At 38.5% G+C, this 23,204-nt stretch overlaps 1 protein-coding gene and 1 long non-coding RNA gene across 4 annotated transcripts in view; one reads left to right on the top strand and one right to left on the bottom strand.

The window, feature by feature from the left end:
• The window catches only part of LOC120307949, a 55,248-nt gene that overhangs the window by 9,433 nt on the left and 22,611 nt on the right, over positions 1–23,204 (bottom strand). The window lies entirely within an intron of this gene.
• CASS4 (Cas scaffold protein family member 4) overlaps positions 2,620–23,204 on the top strand; it is a 39,707-nt gene continuing 19,122 nt past the window's right edge. Inside the window, exon 1 of one of the 2 annotated variants that reach the window (XM_039343263.1) lies at positions 2,620–3,070. In XM_039343263.1, coding sequence (XP_039199197.1) covers positions 3,002–3,070 — 69 coding nt within the window. In that variant the 5' untranslated portion in view covers positions 2,620–3,001. Of the gene's footprint in view, positions 3,071–6,632; positions 7,042–23,204 lie in introns of those variants that run through there. The other variant, XM_039343264.1, reaches the window with a different exon arrangement.

The following is a 23,204-nucleotide window of genomic DNA, read 5'->3' as shown; positions in this document are numbered from 1 at the left end:
AGACTAGAAGACTTTCAAGTTCCCTTCCATCTCTGTTATTCTATGGTTTTATCTGTCATTAAAAGCACATGTGCCTTTTCTGATACAAAAAGCTTTTTACAAGCAGTCCTACTTAAAAATACCTTCAGCAGGGCCTGATAACTTACCATTTAGATTACTACAATGCATTCTGCATGGGGTTGCCCTTAATGACAATTCAACAGCTCCAGTTAGTATAAAATACAGAAGGAAAAGTACATTTTTATTTGCTAGATTTATACCTGTATTTCTGTCTAGGTAGAGTAGAGCAAGAAATCAACTCCACAGGAAGACTAAAACTACTTTTATTGTGATGGGCTATAATAACAGAATCTTTTAAGTCTGTGTCCTATTTATAGTTTCATAAATTAGCTTATTATAGTATTATACTTCTGGTTCAGTAAATTAGTGAGGTATCTATCTTTGTGGACTTAAAGTTAGCTTTACCGCCTTTTGCTTCATCTTATATATCTCCATTAAGGTCATTTTCCTTATGTTCTACATTTTCTCTAGAACAGTATTTAAGATGTGTCAGCTTCAGCTTCCAGAATTCCTCAGACAGCTCCCCATTCAATTTTTGGAAGCTGAGGTCCTCACATCTTAAAGAGGTTGAGAAACTCTGTTTGAGAAGCTTATTACATGGGACCTTCACTTTATCTCTATAACAAACCAGTTTGGACTGACTCAAATGAATTACCATGACTGAGTAGGGACTTAAATCTGCGCCTCCCTCATCCTTGCCCAACTCCTTAAACATTACACCACTCACAAGCTCTTTAACTGGAACTAGGTCTTTGATGAACTTTTTGTCTTTACAGTTTTACACCTTCGATCTTAATATCTAAAGCTGAGTTTTTTCAAACTTGGAAACTTTTAAAACCTGTGGACTTAATAGAATAACAGAATAACAGAGTTGGAAGGGACCTTGGAGATCTTCTAGTCCAACCCCCTGCTCAGGCAGGAAACCCTATACCATTTCAGACAAATGGCTGTCCAGTCTCTTCTTAAAAACTTCCAGTGTTGGAGCATTCACAACTTCTGGAGGCACTGACTAATTCTTCTAACAGTCAGGACATTTCTCCTTAGTTCTAGGTTGCTTCTCTCCTTGATTAGTTTCCATCCATTGCTCTTTGTCCTGCCTTCAAGTGCTTTGGAGAATAGCTTGACTCTCTCTTCTTTGTGGCAACCCCGAAGATATTGGAACACTGCTATCATGTCACCTTTCATCCTTATTTTCATTAAACTAAACATGCCCAATTCCAGCAACCGTTCTTTATGTGTTTTAGCCTCCAGTCCCCTGATCATCTTTGTTGCTCTTCTCTGCACTCTTTCTAGAGTCTCAACATCTTTTTTACATCATAGCGACCAAAACTAGATGTAGTATTCCAAGTGTGACCTTACCAAGGCATTATAAAGTGATATTAATACTTCACCTGATCTTGATTCTATCCCTCTGTTAATGCAGCATAGAACTATGTTGGCTTTTTTGGCAGTTGTAGCACACTGCTGGCTCATATTTAAGTGATTGTCCACTAGGACTCCAAAATCCCTCTATTTACTACTATTTTTCTAGTTACTACTATTGAGCCAGGTACCACCTATACTATACCTATGCATTTGGTTTTTCTTGCCTAAATGTAGAACCTTACTTTTTTCACCATCGAGTTTCATTTTGTTAGATAGCGCCCAGTGTTCAAGTCTGTCAAGTCTTACTTCATCTCTGAATTCCCCACCCGGCATGGAGAAGTTGAAGTCCACACATCTTCATGTTGACAAGTGTGAAAAAGTTGGTCTAAAGCAGTGGTTCTCAACCTGTGGGTCGGGACCCCATTTGGGGTCGAACAACCATTTCACGGGGATCACCAAACAAGGCTGTCCACCATTTTTGTCCCCTTTTCTTTGGCCACGCCCCTGGCACCCGATGATGTATAAGTGGTTGGGGGTCACCACAACATGGGGAACTGTATTATGGGGTCGTGGCATTAGAAAGGTTGAGAACCACTGGTCTAAAGAATGTGAAGGAATGTCTCTTTCAATACAGTACATTTTTACTTATTTCCTAAAGATTTGGGAGACAAATAGCTTCCACTACTGAGGTTTCCTGAATGGTTATCCCCACATCTGAAGCAAGGTATATCTGGCACTGACTTTATTGTCTTTCCAGAACAAAAGTTCTTTTCACCATTCTGGGTCTTTACATATGTTAATATTTTACATGCAAGTTTTTTGGGGGAAAGCTTTCTTTTATTTGTTATTGTTTATATGTTATGTTTTTAATTTTTTACTTTGTTTTAGGCACTCGGTGAAAGTTTTGTTCTGAAGTGTGCCATAGGCATTTTTGAAATAAAAACAAGTTTGGTAAGACAGATGCCTTTTTTCCTAGAAAATCAATTCTACTGAATTGCCCTAGGATTTACCTGTGCATAGACATTAACCATGATGAAGGTGTTACATTGTACACACATCCTAATCCCCTGCTTCCAACAGCCCTCTTTAAATCCAAAGCATGAAATCTTAAAGTCAATCTTTCAAGTCTTAATCCAGCTTTGGATAGTTTCAGAGCTAGATCCGAAACATCAAAGACATTTCATCCAGGTGGTTCTTAAAAGCATTATTCCCACTAGGAAAGCAAACATGCCGCCTCTTGCAATATGTTTACAGCTAGCAAGCCTTAGAGTTCTTCCTACTTGTTGTCTAAAATAGGAACTACAGGAAGATGAAGCAAAGCAAAAAGTTTTTTTTTTCCTGTGTGTGGTTACTTGAAATAAAGCTGCAATCAGTCATGAGAGTTCAACTCATTTTAAAACTGGACTCCCGCCTGTGTTCTGATCATTTTGCACTGATGGTTTTCAGCTTAGCTGAAAGAGATAGAAATTCCTTTGACTGGGACGCCTTTAGAGGGATATGATTTCAGATCCTTTTTCTCAAAACACTTCTGACCTCAGCCTTCTTGCGAAACTCAACTGTCCTGCTTTGATGATTGATGATGATTCAGGAAGTGGTGTCTCTTACAACTATGGATAGAAGTATTGGATTCGGCACACTTGCAAAGGTAAATTCAGGGGGATTTTCATAGCAGAAATCTTTGAAACGTGAGTCAAGAGATGTGTGTTCCAGTCTTGTACAGATATTCAAAAGATCATGGAAATCAGTGGGACTTAATTGCAGAGAAGTGTGTCTCTGTGACAGCAGCTTAAGGGAGCTTAAACATCCAGTAAGTTTTGTTGGACATAATTAGAGTGGTTTGTGAATAAACCCGCAGAGACTAAAATTCTTATATAGCATTCCTATGCTTATTTATAGGCTTGCACTGTTAACATTATAAGGCTGTTTTGGAGAAATCTAAAATATTATTGAAGAACCAATGGAGAAATAAGAATATAATAATGATAAAATTCGTACCTGAATGGTTAGGAAAAGGCTGATAAGAGAGTTTTGTTTTGTTTTGCTTGGTATGGATGTTTCTCAATGGCTGACATAAATGCTTCTAAGCTGATGATAAATTTTTATTGTGGAGGTTGTCTTACTGTACGTTGACTTAGATGTTTTAGGAGAACAGTTGGCTTCATCAAGTCTTAAACTGGAGATAAAGGTTTCCCTGTCCAGTCATGTCTGACTCTAGGGCACTCATCTCTGTTTCTTAGCTGAGAGAGCTGGCATTGTCCAAAGACATTATCCATGGTCATGTGGCCAGCATGGCTATATGCCAAAGGCACATAGAACGCTGTTATCTTCCCACCAAGCTGGGACCTATTAATCTATCACATTTGCATGCTTTCAAACTGCTAGGTGGGCAGGAGTTGGGACAAAGAAAGGGAACTTACTCCATTGTGTGGCACCCGAATCTCAAACTCTGGGCTGTTAATTTACCAGCTGATAAGCTCATCTTTTTTAACCCCTGAGTCATTGCTAGAGATAGCACTCTCAAAAATCACATTTTATGATTCCAGGGTCCACTTGAGCAAAGGATGCATGCATGATGATACAAAAATGCAAATAGGTAAAGCAAAACTTCATAACAGATTGTCATCCCGATGGTTAACTCCAATCTGATCAAGGTATTCTGTCCTCTTTGAGATGGCCTTTAAAATGCAAAAAAATTTTGAAAAGCAAAAACACTTTGAAATGAAGAGTGCAGTCTTATTGATGATTGGCAGGTTTGTTCCCTGCAATAAGCAGGACAATTTCTCCCAGTTACCTCCCAATATTTTTTAGTTTTTAAATTAAGGGTCTAAATAAGGGACCTTTCTGCAGAGTACCATTTGCAGTCAATAAGAATGTGTCCAGTATCTTCAGTGGCTGGTGCTCCACAGATGGACAATCTTTCTTCAACTGGGACCCCATGAAACCTCCCTTGTCTTACGATGGAGTCTAGTTGTTTGAATCAAGTTCTAGAAAAAGGCTCTTCTGAGATGTTGAGGCATGTAAGTTGTTAAAATATTTGTCAAACTGGAAGGCTGATTTGTGATAAGTAAACCTTATTAGATAAGATAACTTTATTGTCATTTTTTACCATGGGCACATTGGCACTCATTAAAAATGAAATTCTGTTGCTTGCTCTCAAAAGTGTAAACATACATAGCACACATATAAACATGCTATATACAGCATATGTATATACCTCATCATCACACTAGTCCTCTAGAGTAGATTTGTAAGACACAAAATCCAGAATCACATTTCTTGACCTTCTTGAAAGGATAGGAATTAAACATTGTGAACACTTCATTCTCAGCTCAGATCTTGTTCTTTCTTGGAAAAAGTGTGTGTGGGGGGGGGTTCTTTTGTAGTGAGAATCAGGTTCTTTGAAAATGTGAATGGGGGGAGGGAATGGTTCTACACAAGTGGCGGGTAAGCACATGCATGCGCGCAGTTCCATTTGTGCGAGCAGCGGGTATGCTCCTAGCCAATGCTCACACAAGTGTGGATGCAGGTGTGCACACGCATGCCCACCACTTCCATGGCCTGGTTCTGAATGGCTCATGGGCCACAGCCTGAGGGTTGGAGACTCCTGTTCTAAAGCACTACTCTAGAAGACACAAGTGTGACCTGTAACTATTCTGTAGTCAGCCATTCCCTGTTCTGGGAACATTTTGTTCCTGGAATTGGAAACTTTCACCTATAAACCAAATCCACTCCAAAGGGTCAAGGGATCCAGCATGAAAGGCTTCAACAACATTTTTTTTTTTTTACTATTCCTAAAGCCTTCTCTTTTCCATGTGCAAGAGACAAAACATTTCCACTTTGTCCACACTCTGCCTTTCTTTCAAAGAAAAGAGGACCAGTCCCACTGAAAATAGATCCTGCTAATTTGGTCCTCATGCATGTTTCTCACTGGAAAGGTACACAACAAGCAAAATACCAGAAACCATAAGAAGGGATGATTCTTCATTGTTTTGTACTAGAGGAGACAAATTCAAGATGGGGTAGTGCATCCATTGTGGATCTTCTTAACTTCTTGGTGGCCTTCCATTCCATCAACCATGGTATCTTTGTGGACTGAGTGAGTCCAGAAAGTGAACTGAAGAGTTTGGGAGAGGGTGACATAGTGTGGTGGTTTTCTTCCTTCCTCTGACCAGTTCCAGTCAGTTTTGGTGGGGGGAAGCTGTCCAACCATAGACCCCTTCTTTACCTTCTCCCAGCTTTTTTTTTTAACCATCTACATGAAGCTGCTGAGGTAAGGCATGCTGATGACACTCAATTATATCTCTCTAGTTCTTGTGATCAAGTGAGGCTGTTATAGTTCTGTCCAATGTCTGGAAGCTGTGGAGAAAGATGGGGAAGAATAGGCCATGGCTCAATTCTACCAAGACCAAATGGTTGTAGGTTTTGGGTCCCTTAAGTCAAGAAATCAAAGAGGTTATATGCCAACCAGAGTCACACTATTCTAATTAGGGAACCATACAAATGGTTTAAAATGTAAGATCAGTATCAAGAAAATATTAAATCAATTAATAAAAGAAAGTGGTGTGGTTTTGGAATTTCCCTGGAAACCAGGAGAAGGGAGCCCCAAATGCACAGCTTTGAAGGTTCATCCCATAGCTTCAAAGAAGTAGTGCAGGATTGGAAATTGTGGAGAGACCTGGCCATAAAACTACCAAGAGTCAAATATGATTGAATGGATGATATCATCATCATCATCCATAGTTTGGAACCTACATAGGAGAAAGTTTTCTCCCTTAGTCTCGCTTTTGAAACTGGTGATATCTTGAAAGAGTTTCTCCAGCTCTTTTAAAGATCTATGCAAGTCCTTCCAACCCACACTATGGGGCTGAGGGTTTTTTCTTTTTCTTTTTGAAGTGATTTACATTGCAGATGCCAGCCTAGGACAGATGGCCCATTTGAATAGGCAGGCCTCAGTGAAAGTATTTTTTTTTTTAAATGGCTCTGGCATGGCTTTGTTCCTTCTAATATATATTCTCTCTCCCCGCCCTCCCTCCCTGCCCTGTTTAAAGATGTTATTATTCAGCCTCTACTTGGAATTTAAAAGGGAAACTCCTGAGGTAGCGGTGCTGAAAAAATGAGAAGTAAAAACCCCCATCAGAAAACCAGAAAACCCGGCAACTTTGGCTGCAGTGTTAGAAGGCTGCTGTGAAGTACAGCTCAAAGACCATATCTCTTAGCCATATGCAGTCTTTCTGCTGAATATGGATTCTTAGAGTGGGAGCTGATGTCCTTTGCCTCCTGGGGAGACCTTCATCTGCATGAAAGAAAACTGCAAGCCAGTTGCAATCCAGGGGGAGAATTTCAGTGGGTGATGTGATTTGGACACGCCACACACATCCAGCAATCCTTCCTCCCTCCGCCCACCCCAAGGAAGGCTGTTCATTTCACTCCAAAAAGATGACTTCTCGGTACTGCAAAAGGAGGGCAGGATTAGACAGCTGAGGCTCACCAGCAGACTTTTAAATGGTGTGCCTGGCTCCATTGCCTTGCAGCAGAAATGAAAAGCCAGTTTTAGTATGGACTTTGAAATGATGGGAGATAGTGGTGCAAAGTGATACAAACAAGATGAGGGTCAGCGTGAGTATTGGGCATTCCTTGCAGCTCTAGCTGTGTTTTATTAAAATAAATTTATTTTATTTATTTATTAGAGACGATCAGTAGTGTGCATTTGTGTGTGCATGCATTTATTTTTATATAAAGAGCATTGGTTAAAAGAAAATTCTTTTAGGTTGCATTTTCTATTCTTTAGCGTTTTTGTTATGGCATTTTATACTTTTCACCTTTTGCTTTGCTTGACTGAATCTATAAGCCTTCTCGAAAATATTCATTGATAGTCATAGAAGTGTAATCAACTGCCTCAAAATGTATACCACTAGGACAATTCTTCCACGTGTAACATACCTGGGGGTCTGATCTGTTGGATGGGTTTACTTTTGAGTAAGTAGTATAAGAGAAAGGGGGCTCCCATTTGTAGGAAAGGCAGTTGTCTTAAATGCACGCTCTTATTAGTGGATGTGAATATTGTTGAAGTATAAATGTTTTCCATTGTTCTCTACCTTTCCTCTGGAGGTCAGTGTAAAGGCAATAAGCTTATATATCATGATGTGAGACAGGAGAAAGTTGCTATCTCATTTTGTTTGCCCTCTTGTAAAAATAAAATAGAATCTATGCAGCATGCACAAGTCCCAGCTGGCATTTTTAGTTGATGAAATATAACAATTACATAATGGGGATAAATAATACACACCGTGATTATGCCATCAATAAAGAAATACCTAATAGCGGTTGAAGTGAACTGAAAGTGAAGGGGGGAAAAAGGTTCTGTATAACATTACTGTAAAACTAGTTTGTTTCTTTATACCATATTATTAGATGAGATGATAGAGAAGCATTGCTTCATTATCTCATTTTCGCAATATAAAAGCATTTCCAAAATTGATAGGAACACCTCTCTTCAATCTACTCGCTAATCTCAGGAGTAATATTTTTTTTCCAATTACTCCATAGAGTAATTCTTACTGAATCCCATGCTTGGGAGAGACAAGAGTTCTTCATAAAGTCTTGCATCCCATAATTAAGGAGGACAATTGTCATGTTCACATTTCTCATTACTATTGTATCTTTTTTTTTCTTTTTAAGTTAAATTCACATGTAACCATTGGAAACCAAAAAAGAACCATTGGAGGGTATGACTAAATGCATACTCGGAGATCCCTCAAAGTTGTTGCAATTCCAATACAAGAAATCTGATTTCCAACCTTTTAAAAGCAATCTTTGATGAATCCAATAAATACAGAAAAAGATTTTTTGTTGAATTAACTTTATTCCTAAATCATAAGTTGTATATCTTACATTCCTCAAAATTTAGACCAATAGCTTTTTCAAAATTGGATATTCCAGTACCTCACTTCACATTTTGTATTACCAATATTAGCCTTCATCCTGTTTTGTTTTGCTTTAAAAAAAATTGGTGTAAAGTTGTATTGTTGGTTTTACTTCAAACATAACCTCTCTTAAATGTGGGTGTCTTTGAACGTGCCAAAGGATCCAAGACATATTGCTTGATCAGTACATACTTTCATTGTATATACTGTTCAGCAGATGATTCTTAATCAGAGCATATCCTCTCAAAAGCCTTAAACTGAACATTATAAATCAGTTAATTCAAGGTATGACTGGTTTTGCTGACCCAGAACTTCCAATAAACATTTTCCCCATCATCTCCAAATTGGGGTTAATTTACAACTACAATTTCTCATTTTAGCTTAGTTCAGAATTTATCTATAGGCCTATCAATGTCCAAATATATCTAGCAGCTTTCAAGACTGAAAAGGAAACCCCTATAAGTTGACCCAGGAGTTGTCAAGGCTTTAAAAGAGATCAGACACTGGTTCTGTAAATAAGTTCAAAAACAATGATACTCACAAAGATTCTCATTCCACAAAAATACGGATGCTAAAATTCCAGTCATAAACTTGAAAATCTGATAGACTAAAGCCATCACAAGCACAGCATGGAAAAAAATGACAAGGGATTTTGACTTGCCATAAACATTTTTCTCAACAATTTGCCTGCCTAAAATACCTAATAAGATTGGAATTCATCTTAAAATACACATCAGTTCTAGAGACTGTTACTCATTTTATTTACATTAATCTTGCCTCCACAGCACTCAAAGGTAATTTTAACCAGTGGTGGGATTCAAATATGTGAACAACCAGTTCTCTGTGTGGTTGCCGCTTCCAGAAGTCAATTCTGGGCCTGAGCAACAAAAAATTAGCTACTGGTTCTGCCGAACTGGTACGAACTGGCTGAATCCCACCACTGGTTTTAACCACAGATATATAATCTCTGTGGTGTGATTTATGCATGCAGACATATTTAATTCAGCAAACAGTGATTTATTCCTAGGCAAATATAGTCTCATGTGTTTTATATAATTCAAACAAATCAGCAGCCTTTCCCATAAGGAACAAAGAGTCTCTGGTCAGATATGGCCACTAATTGATTCTATGGCATGAATCTGAATTTCAGTATTGAAAGAAAGATTTCTTTTGTTTCAAAGCTTTACATTCAATTAACAGTAATACTTTTCTTTTCCATGACATTAGAGATTAGATTCCTCACTAAATCTAAAATAAATGGGCACAGAGTATTCTTTAGTCAATATTTTTTTTTTGTAGAAAGCCCAACCTGTCTTTCAAAGTAAGAGCTTGATGGCAAGATAAAGTTGAATTTCAGCAAAATATCTAATTGGCATTGCTCTTCTAATACTAACCCACATAGTTTCCTCAAGTTAGCCCATTTTAGTCCAATTCTTTTGGCAAAAGATGCATTCAGCCACTTTAACAGTAATCCAGTAAACATTGTACTAATTACAATAGCATGGAGACCTACCTCTAATCTCTTTTTTGCTGAATGAAGACTTATACTTTTAACAATAATTCAAATATTATTTGAATTTAAGAAAGTTAAATTCTGATTCTGAATTGGTCAACTAGGAAAAATCTTAGCTCTATTGGAAGATGCCTAATCTTATACCTTTAAGGCTTCAGGGCAACATTATTTACAGTCTTTTAACTTTAGTTATTTGAAAAAACAGTTTTATTGTTTTAATGGAGACATGTCAAACACAAGGCCCGGGGGCCAGATGCGGCCCGCGAAGTGGTTTCATGTGGCCTGCGAAGCCATCCTGGAAACAGTAAGGAATGGCCCCCATTGCCTTGGCCCTGGCCCAGGCCAGCTGGGAGCCAATGTACAATTTTGTGGTGGCCATCTATGCTGAAACGCATTCAGTCTTAGCTCCACAAGGCCATCTGGAAACAGCGAGGAACCAGCCCCTGCTGCATCGGCCCCGCCCCCTGGGTGCATGCTGGGGAGGTGTCACCCTTTGTGAGGAATGAAGAAATGGACCATGCCTTGGCGCTTGCCCCGGTCCCACCCGCTTCTGCCAGAGACCCTCAAATCTGTCCCATTCCTGCCCAGGCCCCCACAGGCACAATTGACACGAACGATGTAGAGCTGGCCATGCCCACCCAGTAGGCCACACCCACTTCATCACGCCCACCCAGTAGGCGGCACCTACTCGCCCTCCCCTGAGGGCAACTGCAATGCTGATGTGGCCCTCAATGAAATTGAGTTTGACACCCCTGTTTTAATGCTTGTAAAAGAGTATATGAGAAGTTATGCAGCTGAACATGTAAGAAACGCAGGTACAAAGTACTGCAGGCATCTTTAAGCATTAATCAGAATAACAGAATAACAAAGGTGGAAGGGACCTTGAAGGTCTTCTAGTCCAACCTCATGCTCAAGCAAAAGACCCTACTCCACCATTTCAGACAAGTAGTTGTTCAATCTCATCTTTAAAATCTCCAGTGCTAGAGCACCCACAATTTTCAGAGGCAAGTCGTTTCACTGATTAAGTGTTCTAATTGTTAGCAGATTTCTCCTTAGTTCTAGGTTGCTTCTCTCCTTGACTAGATTCCATCTCTTGCTTCTTATCCTGCCTTCAGGTACTTTAGGGAATAAGCTGACCCCCTTTTCTTTGGGGAAGCCCCTTAGATACTGGAACACTGCTATCATGTCACCCCTGCTCCTTCCAGGAAACTCAGGCCATCATAAGCATTTAAGACATTGTTTTTATTTGGTGCAATTAGATTTAGGGCCTTTCCTTGAGAATTCATCCATTCTTAATTAGCAGAAATTATTTTGTTATGAAATTTGCTGTCCCTACTGCCAATCTCCCTCCTAACTCTGTTTCTCTTGTTTCAAGTCAACACAGTCATTGGAGTAGGTAGTAATGGAGGATATAGCTTAACAAATTCTACCAGGGTTTGTCAAACTTTCTGCAATCATAAACATTAAAGAAACATTTGGAATATTAGACATTCAGATTAAACAAAAACCCCTCTCTACATTCTTAACATCATGCCAGTTCACACTTATGGTTGAATTTCTATATGCTTTCCCGTCCTCTCCTTTTTAGAAAGGTCCTTTTAAATTAAAAGAACACCTGTTTAAACTAACACCTTGTGTTGTGGGTTTGTTTACCACTTGAATTATTTCATATGCCATGTGCTGCAATAAGAACGCCTTCTGATTAAGAATGTTCTTTTGAAAAAACCTCTGAGCACCCAAAAGCTCAGGGAGGCAGATCTCTAGCCCAAAGAAATCTCTTTTTTCAAACATTCATCAATGCTTTGCTTCTTGGGTTATTTGTGCAGGATCCCCATTTCATCTAGCACAGCCCCTGAGACCTAGTCATCATTAATGGCTTTCTGAACTGTAGCCTTCCTGAATCCCTTCTATATTTCAGTGAAGAATTTTCTGCTTCTGATCCATTCTCCTGAAGAAGCTGGCAGCTAGGGCAAGCAAGCACACACACCCATGCACACACCCACATACACAGAGGCTGAAGTAGGAATCACCAGCTCTCACCAGCTGGTGGTTGGCACACATGGAGACTGAGGCAGTATGCAGAATCCAACCAGCTGATTGATGGTGAGGACAGGCATTGCAGCTGTCAAGCAGACTTTGTGTCCGATTATGAATGTGGGGAAAGTGCAGTGACCAGTACATCGAAAGAAGTTTGTTTTTCTTATGGACTGGATATGAGAAGAAGGAAAAATCACGTGGATGCTACAGATAAAAGTTATTGCTAATAAAGGATTTCTATGGAAAAGCATTTCAGTAATCACCTGCCTTTTCCATTCATCTCTCCTGGTGTTCTTTGCCTTTTCTTTGACTCATAAAACTGGAGTGACGCTGCTAGTCTGACTTTGAGAATATTTCAATCAAATTGCTACAATTCAGGATGTTATTTCTAGCTGATTTATCCGGAGAACATAGTTTGGCCCCAATGAGTACTCGAGATGTGTTTATATGCTCACAGGTGATAAGCTATAATAGTATGATTTCTACCAGTTTTAGAAGGATAGCAGCATGGTTAACAGAGCCTAAATCCTATGTCTAACACCCACACACCCACGACCTATCAGATGTCTGAAATATGTCTTGAAGTATGTAATATTTCCCACTAGAAACCTAGTCATATTTTTTTTGATGACTATTTATTAAATAAACAGAAACATAGTTTTCCCAAAGGTGCTTTTCAAAAGGCAACTGGACTTTCTCATTTTTTTTCCTTGAACATGTTACACTTCTCATCCAAGAAGCTTATTCAGTTCTGAACTGAAGAAGCATTTTGGATGAGAAGCAAAACATTTTCAAGGGGGAAAAAAAGCAAGAAAGTTCATGTTAATATCCAGCTTGAGGATCCAAATAAATAACCAGGTTCATTACATTTCCGAAAATCTTACTGTTTATTGAATACACAGCATGGTACTGGTGAAGCAAAATTCACTCTAAGGTTCCAGGACATCATATAATAGAATGAAACAACAGTCTCTTTGCCCAATCCCCCACCTTCTCACCTAGTCCCTGTAAGAAATTTCACTTTGTTAGGAACTGTCTGCTTCTTTTCCACACCTGCTGCAGTGTCCTTGGAAATGGTTCAGGCTCTCATGGTCTTCAGCAGAATCAAAAAGGTTTCATTTCTCTATCTAAACACTTCTAAATCTAACTCTAACAAGTCGAAATGAAGAGGCACATAGCTGCCAAAGTGTCATTCTTGACAGTCCATCATGACCTGGATGATTGAGAATATCCATAGATAGAAACATGGTTTGTAAACTGCAGGAATTGTCATAAACTACATGCTAAGAAGTCAAACCCAAAGAGACTCCATTTTAATATTAGCAAGTTATATGAAACTCAACACAGATACAATAAACGCATCTTGATCCAAATGACTGAAACAAGTGGGAGATGCTAGAAATCAGAGCATACTGAAAAATCTTGTAAAATCATGTAAGTGTATGATTGCTCTGAATTCAGAAACTGCCTCTGTAATGATCTGAAGTACTGAAGGACATTCCATATTCATTGGCCAGAAATATTATGGAATCATCAGGAATAGTTTTCTTTACACTTTGAGCTCCATTTTTGTTAGTTATGTTCCAAAATCTATTCTTCATGTTTCCTAATCCTATTTTCTCTTTACCAAAGACAGTATTTTAAATAGATATAAAATATCTATGATCTAAATTAATTTCTCATTGATGGCCATTTCTCTCCAATAACTAGCAGCTTCATCCACTAATTCCTGAAGTGATAGAAAATCAATTCTCATAACTGTTATTTTGGCTCAGCAATGGCTCAATGACCCCAAAGCACGCTATATGATACATTATTAGTAGGAATCTTGCTTTTATGTTCTTGTTGCATTAACTTTATTACTAGAATTACTAGAAGATGCCACCATGACTGATTTTTGTGACATGCTTTTGGTTGATTCTGAAGCTTCTCAGTCTGAAAAGGCATGTTCATTCATAGTGGCTTTCCTTGAGCACTGAACCTAGACTACTCAGAATGCTTTGGAAAACACAAATTTCAAACATTTGGCATTAGGTGTAACAATTCTAGTCAAAGGATTTATATGCATGAAATTTTGTCCCAATTCTGCCCTTTTTTCTGATTTTATATTACTTATAGTAGGTAAAATGAATGATAACAGGCAAAATAAGTTCATAATTTCCTGCTTGATTTTGGAATTTATTGTACTTATTAATAGACTATATTAATAAATAAATATTTTATAAGAACTCTGTTCATTATATTAAATATACTTGTAAGGTTAGGGTACTTTATCTGGGTTCAGTTATATTTTATATACTTTGAAATATTTAAAAAGCCATTTGATTGAACCTTTAAATAATTAAAAGTTGATGAAGTTAAAGTTCCAACATATAATTTTACAAAATCAATTTCCATTTTGGGGGGGGGGAAGGAAGGAAGGAAGGAAGGAAGGAAGGAAGGAAGGAAGGAAGGAAGGAAGGAAGGAAGGAAGGAAGGAAGGAAGATATAAACAGATACTGTATATAGCATGTGAATAAAGAAAGTCAAAAGTTTGGCTTAACTCTCAGTAAGTAGTAAACACGTCCATACAAATTTTTTTGACAGCAGTAGGGAGTGATCTTCCTCTGGAATTTTTCTTTGTCTTTCCGGTCTATTGTACAGCCCAGAAATTAGTCCCCATCCATGCATTAACAGACCTAACCCTGCTTAGCTGCTGAGACCGGAAAAGAAAAATGGGTTTTAAATAACTTTCGCCTAACAGACAACATTGCTGAAGCTGCATCTAATTGTTTCACAGCTGAGTCAGACTGTTGCAGAAGATCTGTACTCCATAGGATGAACTTATTTCTTATTCTTGCCTTCCTTCTTTCTGGTCACCCTGTTATGAGTCATTTTACCAAGCAAAATAGGAAATGGGGTTGGGGAGAGGAAGGAAGAGAAAGATCCTAACTTGCCACTCTTATTAATAGAACGACAGTGCGGAAGGTGCTTGTGCTGAAGGTAGGTTGTGAAACCAAGTCTTCCTTTCCAGGATGCAACAACATTGCCATTTCCTTTACAGGTGTGATTGCTGTACACCTCAAAACACTTCTCTGATAATGTGGAAAAAACACCTCTGTGCTCCTGTTAACGTTCTTCTAACCACAGCACAAAAGCATGGCCCAGTGTACATTTTTTCAAAGATGCTTTTTCACAAGGCAACTGGACTTTCTTGGTTTTTTTTTGAAGACGTTTCGCTTCTCATCCAAGAAGCTTCTTCAGCTTTGACTAGATAGTGGGGAATGGAAGGATTTATGCTCCTGCAGACAGCTCTTTCATTTGCATTCTACCTGGAGGCTTATCTGTATCTTCACGGTCACCTGAGTAGTGCAAATGAATGTGGAGCCTTCTTGGAACTGCTGAAAGGACTGTGTTGTAGACTGGAGATAGATGATGTCGGATTTCTCCCCCTCTGTTGAGAGATGGCTGTTCAATTTTGACATATCCATGACCTGGATGACTGAGAATCTCCATAGGCATTTATACATTTTCTATATATCATGACCTCTGGACATCAGTTTTGGACTTTTTCTCCTAGCCGTGTTGGTGGGCATTTCTGCTTGCCTTCATTCAAAAGGGGAAAAAAGAACCTGTGTGATTTGTAGCTCTCCAACCACCAAGTTCTAATCTATCCCAGAATGAGCAGGGATGTCCTCAGGTGGCCGCAACAGTGCAATCAATACATTAAAAATGGGCGGGGTTCCAGTTGCACTCTCACAACCACAAGCTTGACTTTGTAGTCTGTAGACACCTCTGGTAATAAGGCTTGTGAGTGGCTCTATCCTTACAGCTTTGTTGCAGGGTAATTTAAGGACAGCCATTCGTAGTTCCTTCTGGTTTTGCTTCTCTTTCCAACTAGCATTATCAGCCAGTGAGAAAAACCGTGGTCACCATCAGTCATCCCCAGTGTGATAAAGTAGGCTTGGATGGGTGTGAGTGGATGCTCAGGATGAATGTGTCAGTCACCTTTCAAACTTTTCAAGCAGTCAGTTGCACCTGTACCTTCTTGCCCTGGCTATTTCTGAACATGACTCTATCAATCCACCCCTTAGTTTAACTGATACTTCAGGGAAGGGAAGGGGAAGGGAAAAAATGCCTTGTATCACTTTATGAGGATTTTAGAAAAAGAACATTAATGCTTAATTATTTCTGATGAAAGAATCCAATAGACATCTGCCTTAATGCTCCAGTAGGTTATTACAACCTGCTACTTTTATCCTGGTGGAATATTTTATTAAAATATTTTCTTTTAGAGTCAGCTTGGCTCCTTTCCCAGGGTGATTAGAGGAGGAATCTTAATAATGATTTGTCAAGGGGACTACAAGAGCTGTAGTTAATATTTTTCAGCATAGACTATGGAGTTTCCTTCATTTGAGTCTTCACTTCATACAATTTAATTTCATTTAAAGTGATATTAGTTGGTGGGTCTCCCAATCACTTTCGCGGCAGCAAATTCTGCAGGCTAGCCTTGATTTTGTGAAGACTCTTGAGTGCTCATTGAATGAACATGATTTCTACGGGTTTGAAAGAACGGTGAAAAAGCCAACCAATAGTAAAATGCCAGAAAAAGTCATCCAAGCAATAACTTTCTAACTAAATCCTCAGGCAAGAAAACTCTCATGCTGGATTACACAGGAACAACAAATAAAATATTTAGTGACATATTCTGAGTTGTATGCATGCATGTTGGGTCATTTACCAAAAAGAAAATAAGCTGCAAAGACACTATATTTCTGTTGAATCTAAATGCTTCAGGTACCATTTAAATAGCTATAAGCACAAATGCAATTGGCTCGAGAGAGAATTGGGGAAGATAATATTATGCCAATGTCTGCAAGCAGTGTTACTCGACCTTGGCAACTTGAAGCTATGTGGACTTCAACTCCCAGAATTCTCCAGCCAGTCAATGGGAAGACAGCTCAGAATGCAACTCTTCTGCTTTCCACGCTTACAGTTGTTGAATTCCTGTAGGTAGTAAAAGCATCAACCATTCAGGATTCATCACAGGTAGAATGGAATTCAGCCACATTAAGCTAGTGGTTTTACAGCTTTGTAAGTCTAGTTTTTTACTCTGTTGGACTCAGCGATGGGTCTGTTTTTTGTAGATTTTAAAAACTGAACCCTCTGGCAACGGGGAGGAAGTTATGTTTTCATAAGATAATATGCTGGGGTTGGATAGGAAGTCTGAGGCATGGGGAAAAATTGATTGTGCCATGGCAGAAATAGATGGCTCATCCCAGACCTGTCAGGTAAAATGAACTGGTTGTCACAAGAGATGGAGGCAAGCAATTTCTGGCAAAATGAGAAGGTAGTAAAGATGGAAGCATTCAGTGTGTCCTATCTCCGGGCTGCAGTTGCCTTTGGCGTGGTTGAGGGGTCTGTATAATTGTCATAGTGTTTTCTTTTGTTTTGTTTTATGGGAAGGTAAAGGGGGGGAGCCAACTTGAATATCTTTTCAGGCAGCATAATGATTTGGCCTTATGGAGATCACTGATGCTATTAACTTCTATTTGAGAGCATATCCAGGGCAAGATCTTAAGCCTGTCCTAGGTAAAACCTTTCATAAAATGCCCATTGTTTTTTGCTGTCTGTTTCTCCAAATTGTTTTTATATACTCCAGTGAGTGTAACTGAATACGTTTTTTTCAAAACTCTACCAGAAATGCTGGAACACTGCTCTCTGTTAATTTTTTTTATTTTTCTTTTAGTTAATTTTTATTAAAGTTTTTTTTTACAGAATAAAAACATTTAGATGAAAAAAGAAAATACAGGAAAGTAAATGAAAAAATGGTGAGAAAAGAATGAGAAATGAAAAAGAAAAGAGAGATATAGAATGTCTACATGGAGATTTTCAGTCATCTAGGTCACGGTTGTCCTAAAGGTGCTTTTTTAAAAGACAACTGAATTTTCTTTGTTTTTTGCTTGAAGATGTTACACTTTCCTTCCAAGAAGTTTCTTCAGAAAAACAGATTCGTGGGGGAAAAAATAAAGAAAAGTCAAGTTGCCTTTTGGAAAAGCACTTTTGGGAGAGATATAGGAAAAAGAGAAAAAGAAATGAAAGACAAAATGTCAAGAAATGACTTCCAATCTTCTTTACAGCAGTTTTAAGTGCATTCAAACAATTCTTATCCTCTCTAAGGTATAACTTCCTTCTTTCTATAATCTATTTAATAATTGAACATATAAATCACAAGTACATTATTTTTCCATATTTTCAGCAAAATAGTCCCACTGCAACTTTTCCATGTAATGAGACTAAGGTTTCCATTTGTTCCTTTTCAAATTGGATTTTTAGAAGCAGGCTTCCATTACTGGTGTCAGTGAGATTAGGATGCTAAATTTGGAATCCAGAATTAAACAGCCACTGTTGATACACAGTTGCTTTATTCCTGACAGTGGTTCAGTGTAGACTTTACATTAGAACAGTACATGGTTAAAGAATGATTTGGAAGAATGGCTTTGGAGATGAGCAAACACGCAATATTTCTTTACTGCTGCTCAAAGAAAAAGAACCGCTCTTCTTTCACATTTCTACACCAACTAGAAAAAAAAAAAGATATGGCTGCTTTTAAGAGTTGCATCATTGACTTTTTAAAGCAGCTTGCTGCAGAAATTTGAGAAAAACAAAACAGCTTTTTGACAGAGAGACCCTAGGTTCATACAAAAAGCATTTTTTCCAAATTGTTTTTGAAGCATACATGGCCTTACTTTAGCTATTATGTCAGATATAAGATTAAAAAGAGGAATGGAATGGGGACAAGGCACCATTAATAAAAAATATTTTAAACTTCTGATACGGCAGTAGTAAAAATGGCAGCAATTTAAAGGAAGAGTTAAAAGCAATGGTGAAAAAGCAATAATGAGAAGTAAAGGCATAGCCAACTTGCCAAGTCTTTGGTAAAGCAGGATTGTTCACACGGGTATTGCATGTACATATACACAGAAAAAAACAGAGAAAGCTTTGATTGCATACTTGTGACCACCATCTTGACTTTATTCCAATCACACTCTTCAGGTACACCTAGGGTCAAAAAAGGTTTCAGTATTTATCTCATCTTGTAGGGTCCTTCAAATATAATTAAGTTTGTGTAAACAACTTATTATTTTTTTCCCATTACTTCTGGAGTGATTAGATAATGGAGTTTGTGGTGATGATTTCCTCAATTGCCATTACACCTAAGGAGGGAAGGAAGTCAAGAAGAATGGCTGATTCTGCTTAGTGGATCCTCCACCAGGCAAGGTAGCTTTGGAAGGCCTTCCTATTGATCCCACTGGAGATTAGATTCAGACAGTTAATCTTTATGTTCGGTGTAAGAATATGCATAGGACTGGGAGGAAATAAAATAATAGAGAAAGATTGCAAAATTAGGATTAAAAAGAAGTGTGTGAAACTGCTCTCAGTAGGAGGGAAATGAAAAATCTTGGAAAGTGAGTTGGGCTATCAGAACTAGATTTGAACAAAACACAGGTAGTTCTTGTCTATGGAGATTCTCCGTCATCCAGGTCATGGATGTCCCAAAAGTGCCTTTTCACGAGGCAACTGGACTTTCTGACTGGATGGTGGGGATTAAATCTTTCCATTCTCCACCATCCAATCAGAGCTGAAGAAGCTACTTGGATCAGAAGTGAAACCCCCTTCAAAGAAAAACAAGAAAATCCAGTTGCCTCTTTAAAAAAAGCACCTTTGGGATGGGTAGCTCATATTGTCACCTCACTCCATCTATACTTGACTCATAAAAGAAATCAACCTACGGTATTGACTAGGAATTTCTCTACTCTTTGTGTGTTTTGAATTGGGAAGTGACAATAGTAGAACATATACAGGTGGTCCTCGACTAATCAAGTTTGAGACTAGAATTTCCTTTGCTAGGCAAGGTAGTTAAGTGAGTCATGCCCAATTTTACGACCTTTTTTGCTACGGTTGTTAAAATGAATGACTACAGTTGTTAAATGAACTGTGGTCATTAAGCAAATCCACCTTCCCCCACTGACTTGTCAGCAGTGAGTTGGGAAGGTTGCAAATACTGATCACATGACCCTAGGACTCGGCAACCTTTGTAAAAAAAAAAAATATGCCAGTTTACACGTGTCCAAATTTTGATTATGGGACTGCTCATAAATATGCTGCAATGCTCATAAATATGAAGACCTGTTGTAAGTGACTTTTTTCAGTGTTGTTGTAACTTTGAACAGTCACTAAATGAATTATTGTAAGTCGAGGACTATCTGTAGGTAGCTCGGGGCTGGCATGCATAGTTGTAGAAGGTTCTCTAAGCTTGGTTTTCACTGGCAGACATTCCATTACCCATCCAAATAACCAGATAATGCCATATTATCCTACAACAGCTGACCCTTGTAAAAAATTAATTCTTGCATTAAAATGTTAACTTTTCATTTCCCCGGTGCAATATGCATGGACGGTTAGTTGGAAAGCAATTGCAATATTTGGTTAGATCAAGGCATTTTTGTGTGTGTGTGTGTGTGGGGGGGAATTGGAAAAAATAGAACGGTAGGCTGACATATCTGTTAGAACACCTCAGTTTGTTTAAAATAATTATTCCATGAGGCAAACAGGCCTGTTGTCCATTTCTAGCAGCTGTTAAGACAGGCAAAGGGAGAGGATGATCAAGCAGGGAGAAGAAGGAGCTCATTGTTTCTAAGCCATCTCAGCAGGCGAAATGGATGTTATCAACAACAGGACACTGATACAATCTGCATGTCTTCCCTTAATTCTCTAGAGCAGCTGTTCCTGTTCAGCAAATGTGATGGTAAAAATATAAGCCACATGCTTTTGATGCAAACTACAACTCAGCAGAACTTGCACAATGCTGTACTCTTATTTAAATATTGGTTTAGTAGAAAGCTCTCCTACATTTTTCTTAGAAAGTCCTGGAATTCAGCCCTAATATACCCACACTGTCCTATTTTGGATGGCAATACTGGCATAAATACGATGCCATAAGCAGCAGCTCCTATATCTATAGCAAGCTTTCACCCACCTCACTGCCCCAGGAAGCAGTAAAGGAAGCAGTTAAGAATGGTTGCAAACCACCAAGAATCTTAACCAGGCCTTCTTATTCTGCTGTGTTGGAAGAGCAAATGGGAGTAATTCCCAGTTTAGTTTATAAACAGCACACAGATCAGAGCAAGCAGACATGCCATCGGCAGAGCTAGCAAAAATATAATTTTATGTTTATACAGTATATTAAATACCAACAAAGATAAAAAAATGTTAACTGACAAAAAGGAGGTCAAAGGGCAGCAAAGGGGAGGGGGAACAGAGAAGAGATGAACTCTAGGTCCTTGATGCTCTCTGAGGTTGGTGATTTTCTTGCAGACGTTTCATTACCAAACTAGATAACACCATAAGTGCACAGTGCACAGTTCAACCCTGAGCTACAAATATTATCTTCTAAGACAAAGAATCTGCATTATTTACATTCTCTCAATTTCAAAAAACACAGAGCTTTCCACAGCCATGGAAACCATATTGTGGATTCTTAGCATGGACTGTCCCAGATGGAATGGCCTTTGGTTACTACAGCTTGAACTCTTTTATGCATACTGTATAACAGTAAGGTAGTCCTTGATTTGTTGTTATTTGTTGTTTTTAACCATTTAGTCGTGTCTGACTCTTGGTGACTTTATAGGCAGGTGCTCTCCATGCTAGTCTGTCAAACACACAGCTCCTTTCAATCGTTTTATGTTCAATTTTGCATCAGACTTGACGTTATCAAGCCAGTGTGTTCTTTTGTTTGCATCTTCTTCTTTGTCCATTCCTAGCATCATGGCCTTCTCCAATTAATTGCATGCATAACATGGCCAAAGGAAATCAGACGTATTTGGTCAAAGTAAATTGGATCTTAGCTTCCAGTGATATGTCTAGTTTTATACAACCACTCATTTAGTTAATGTTCGAAGTTATAACCAGTCCTCACCCAAAATGAAATTCAATGGTGAAAAAAGCAAGGTTCTACATTTAGGCAAGAAAAACCAAATGCACAAGTATAGCATAGGTGGCACCATGCTCAATAATAGTAACTGTGAGAGGGATCTTGGAGTCCCCAGTGGACAATCACTTAAATATGAGCCAGCAGTGTGCTGCAGCTGCCAAAAAAGCCAACACAGTGCTAGGCTGCATTAACAGAGGGATAGAATCAAGATCACGTGAAGTATTAATACCACTTTATAATGCCTTAGTAAGGCCACACTTGGGATACTGCATCCAATTTTGGTCACCATGATGTAAAAAAGATGTTGAGACTCTAGAAAGACTACAGAGAAGAGCAACAAAGATGATTAGAGGACTGGAAGCTAAAACTTATAAAGAACGGTTTCTGGAATTGGGTATGTCTAGTTTAATGAAGAGAAGGACATGATAGCAGTGTTCCAATATCTCAGGGGCTGCCACAAAGAAGAGAGAGTCAAGCTATACTCCAAAGAACCTGAAGGCATGAAAAGAAGCAATGGATAGAAACTAATCAAAGAGAGAAGCAACCTAGAATTAAAGAGAAATTTCCTGACAGTTAGAACAATTAATCAGTGGAACAACTTGTCTCCAGAAGTTGTGAATGCTCCAATACTGGAAGTTTTTAAGAAGAGATTGGACAACCATTTGTTTGAAATGGTATAGGAAGGGGAATAATAATAAGAGGAAGTTTTCAGGGCTTAAGGCATGTTTCTGCGATTCTTGTGAACATTCTCTTCAAATCTAACAGCATGTCTTGGAAAAAGTTACCACAATGACAAGGCACAGCAGCCTCAGGTCAGGATTAGTTGGATGAATTTACATCTGGCCTTGATAATCTACTTAAAAAGAAAAAAAAATAACTTCATCCTTTTCTTCAAATACTGAAAACCCAAAAAATCTTGAGCTGATTTAATGGATTCTGTTAACAATAATAGCACATTAGATGCAGATATTTTAATATATAATGCCCTTACTCTCCTATTGTTTCTGTTCTTTTTATTAAACTGTATTTTTCAGTTACAATATCCATCAAGTCTTTCTTATATCTATAAAGGCATATTTGCATTCTTTGTTGAAAATTAAAGTGCATCTTTTTTTATTTCCTTAGGCTGTACATTAGTGTATGGACAGCAAGGCCATGAATTTTATGAGTCAATTAGCTCCCTGATTTTTTATTAAGCAACTTATTAGGCCCCCATTTAGGAACACTCTCTTCCTCCTACAAGAAAGGTGTCAAACTGCCAGCCCGCGGGCCACATGGATCATGCGGAAGCCATGCCCGCACCAGCTCCGGAAAGGGGAAAAATGTCGTGATA

The sequence above is a fragment of the Crotalus tigris genome, unplaced genomic scaffold (genome assembly GCF_016545835.1).
Source record: "Crotalus tigris isolate CLP2741 ecotype Arizona unplaced genomic scaffold, ASM1654583v1 scf7180000017834.3080900, whole genome shotgun sequence".
Taxonomy (NCBI): domain Eukaryota; kingdom Metazoa; phylum Chordata; class Lepidosauria; order Squamata; family Viperidae; genus Crotalus; species Crotalus tigris.
This window is presented reverse-complemented; position numbering and strand designations above follow the sequence as displayed.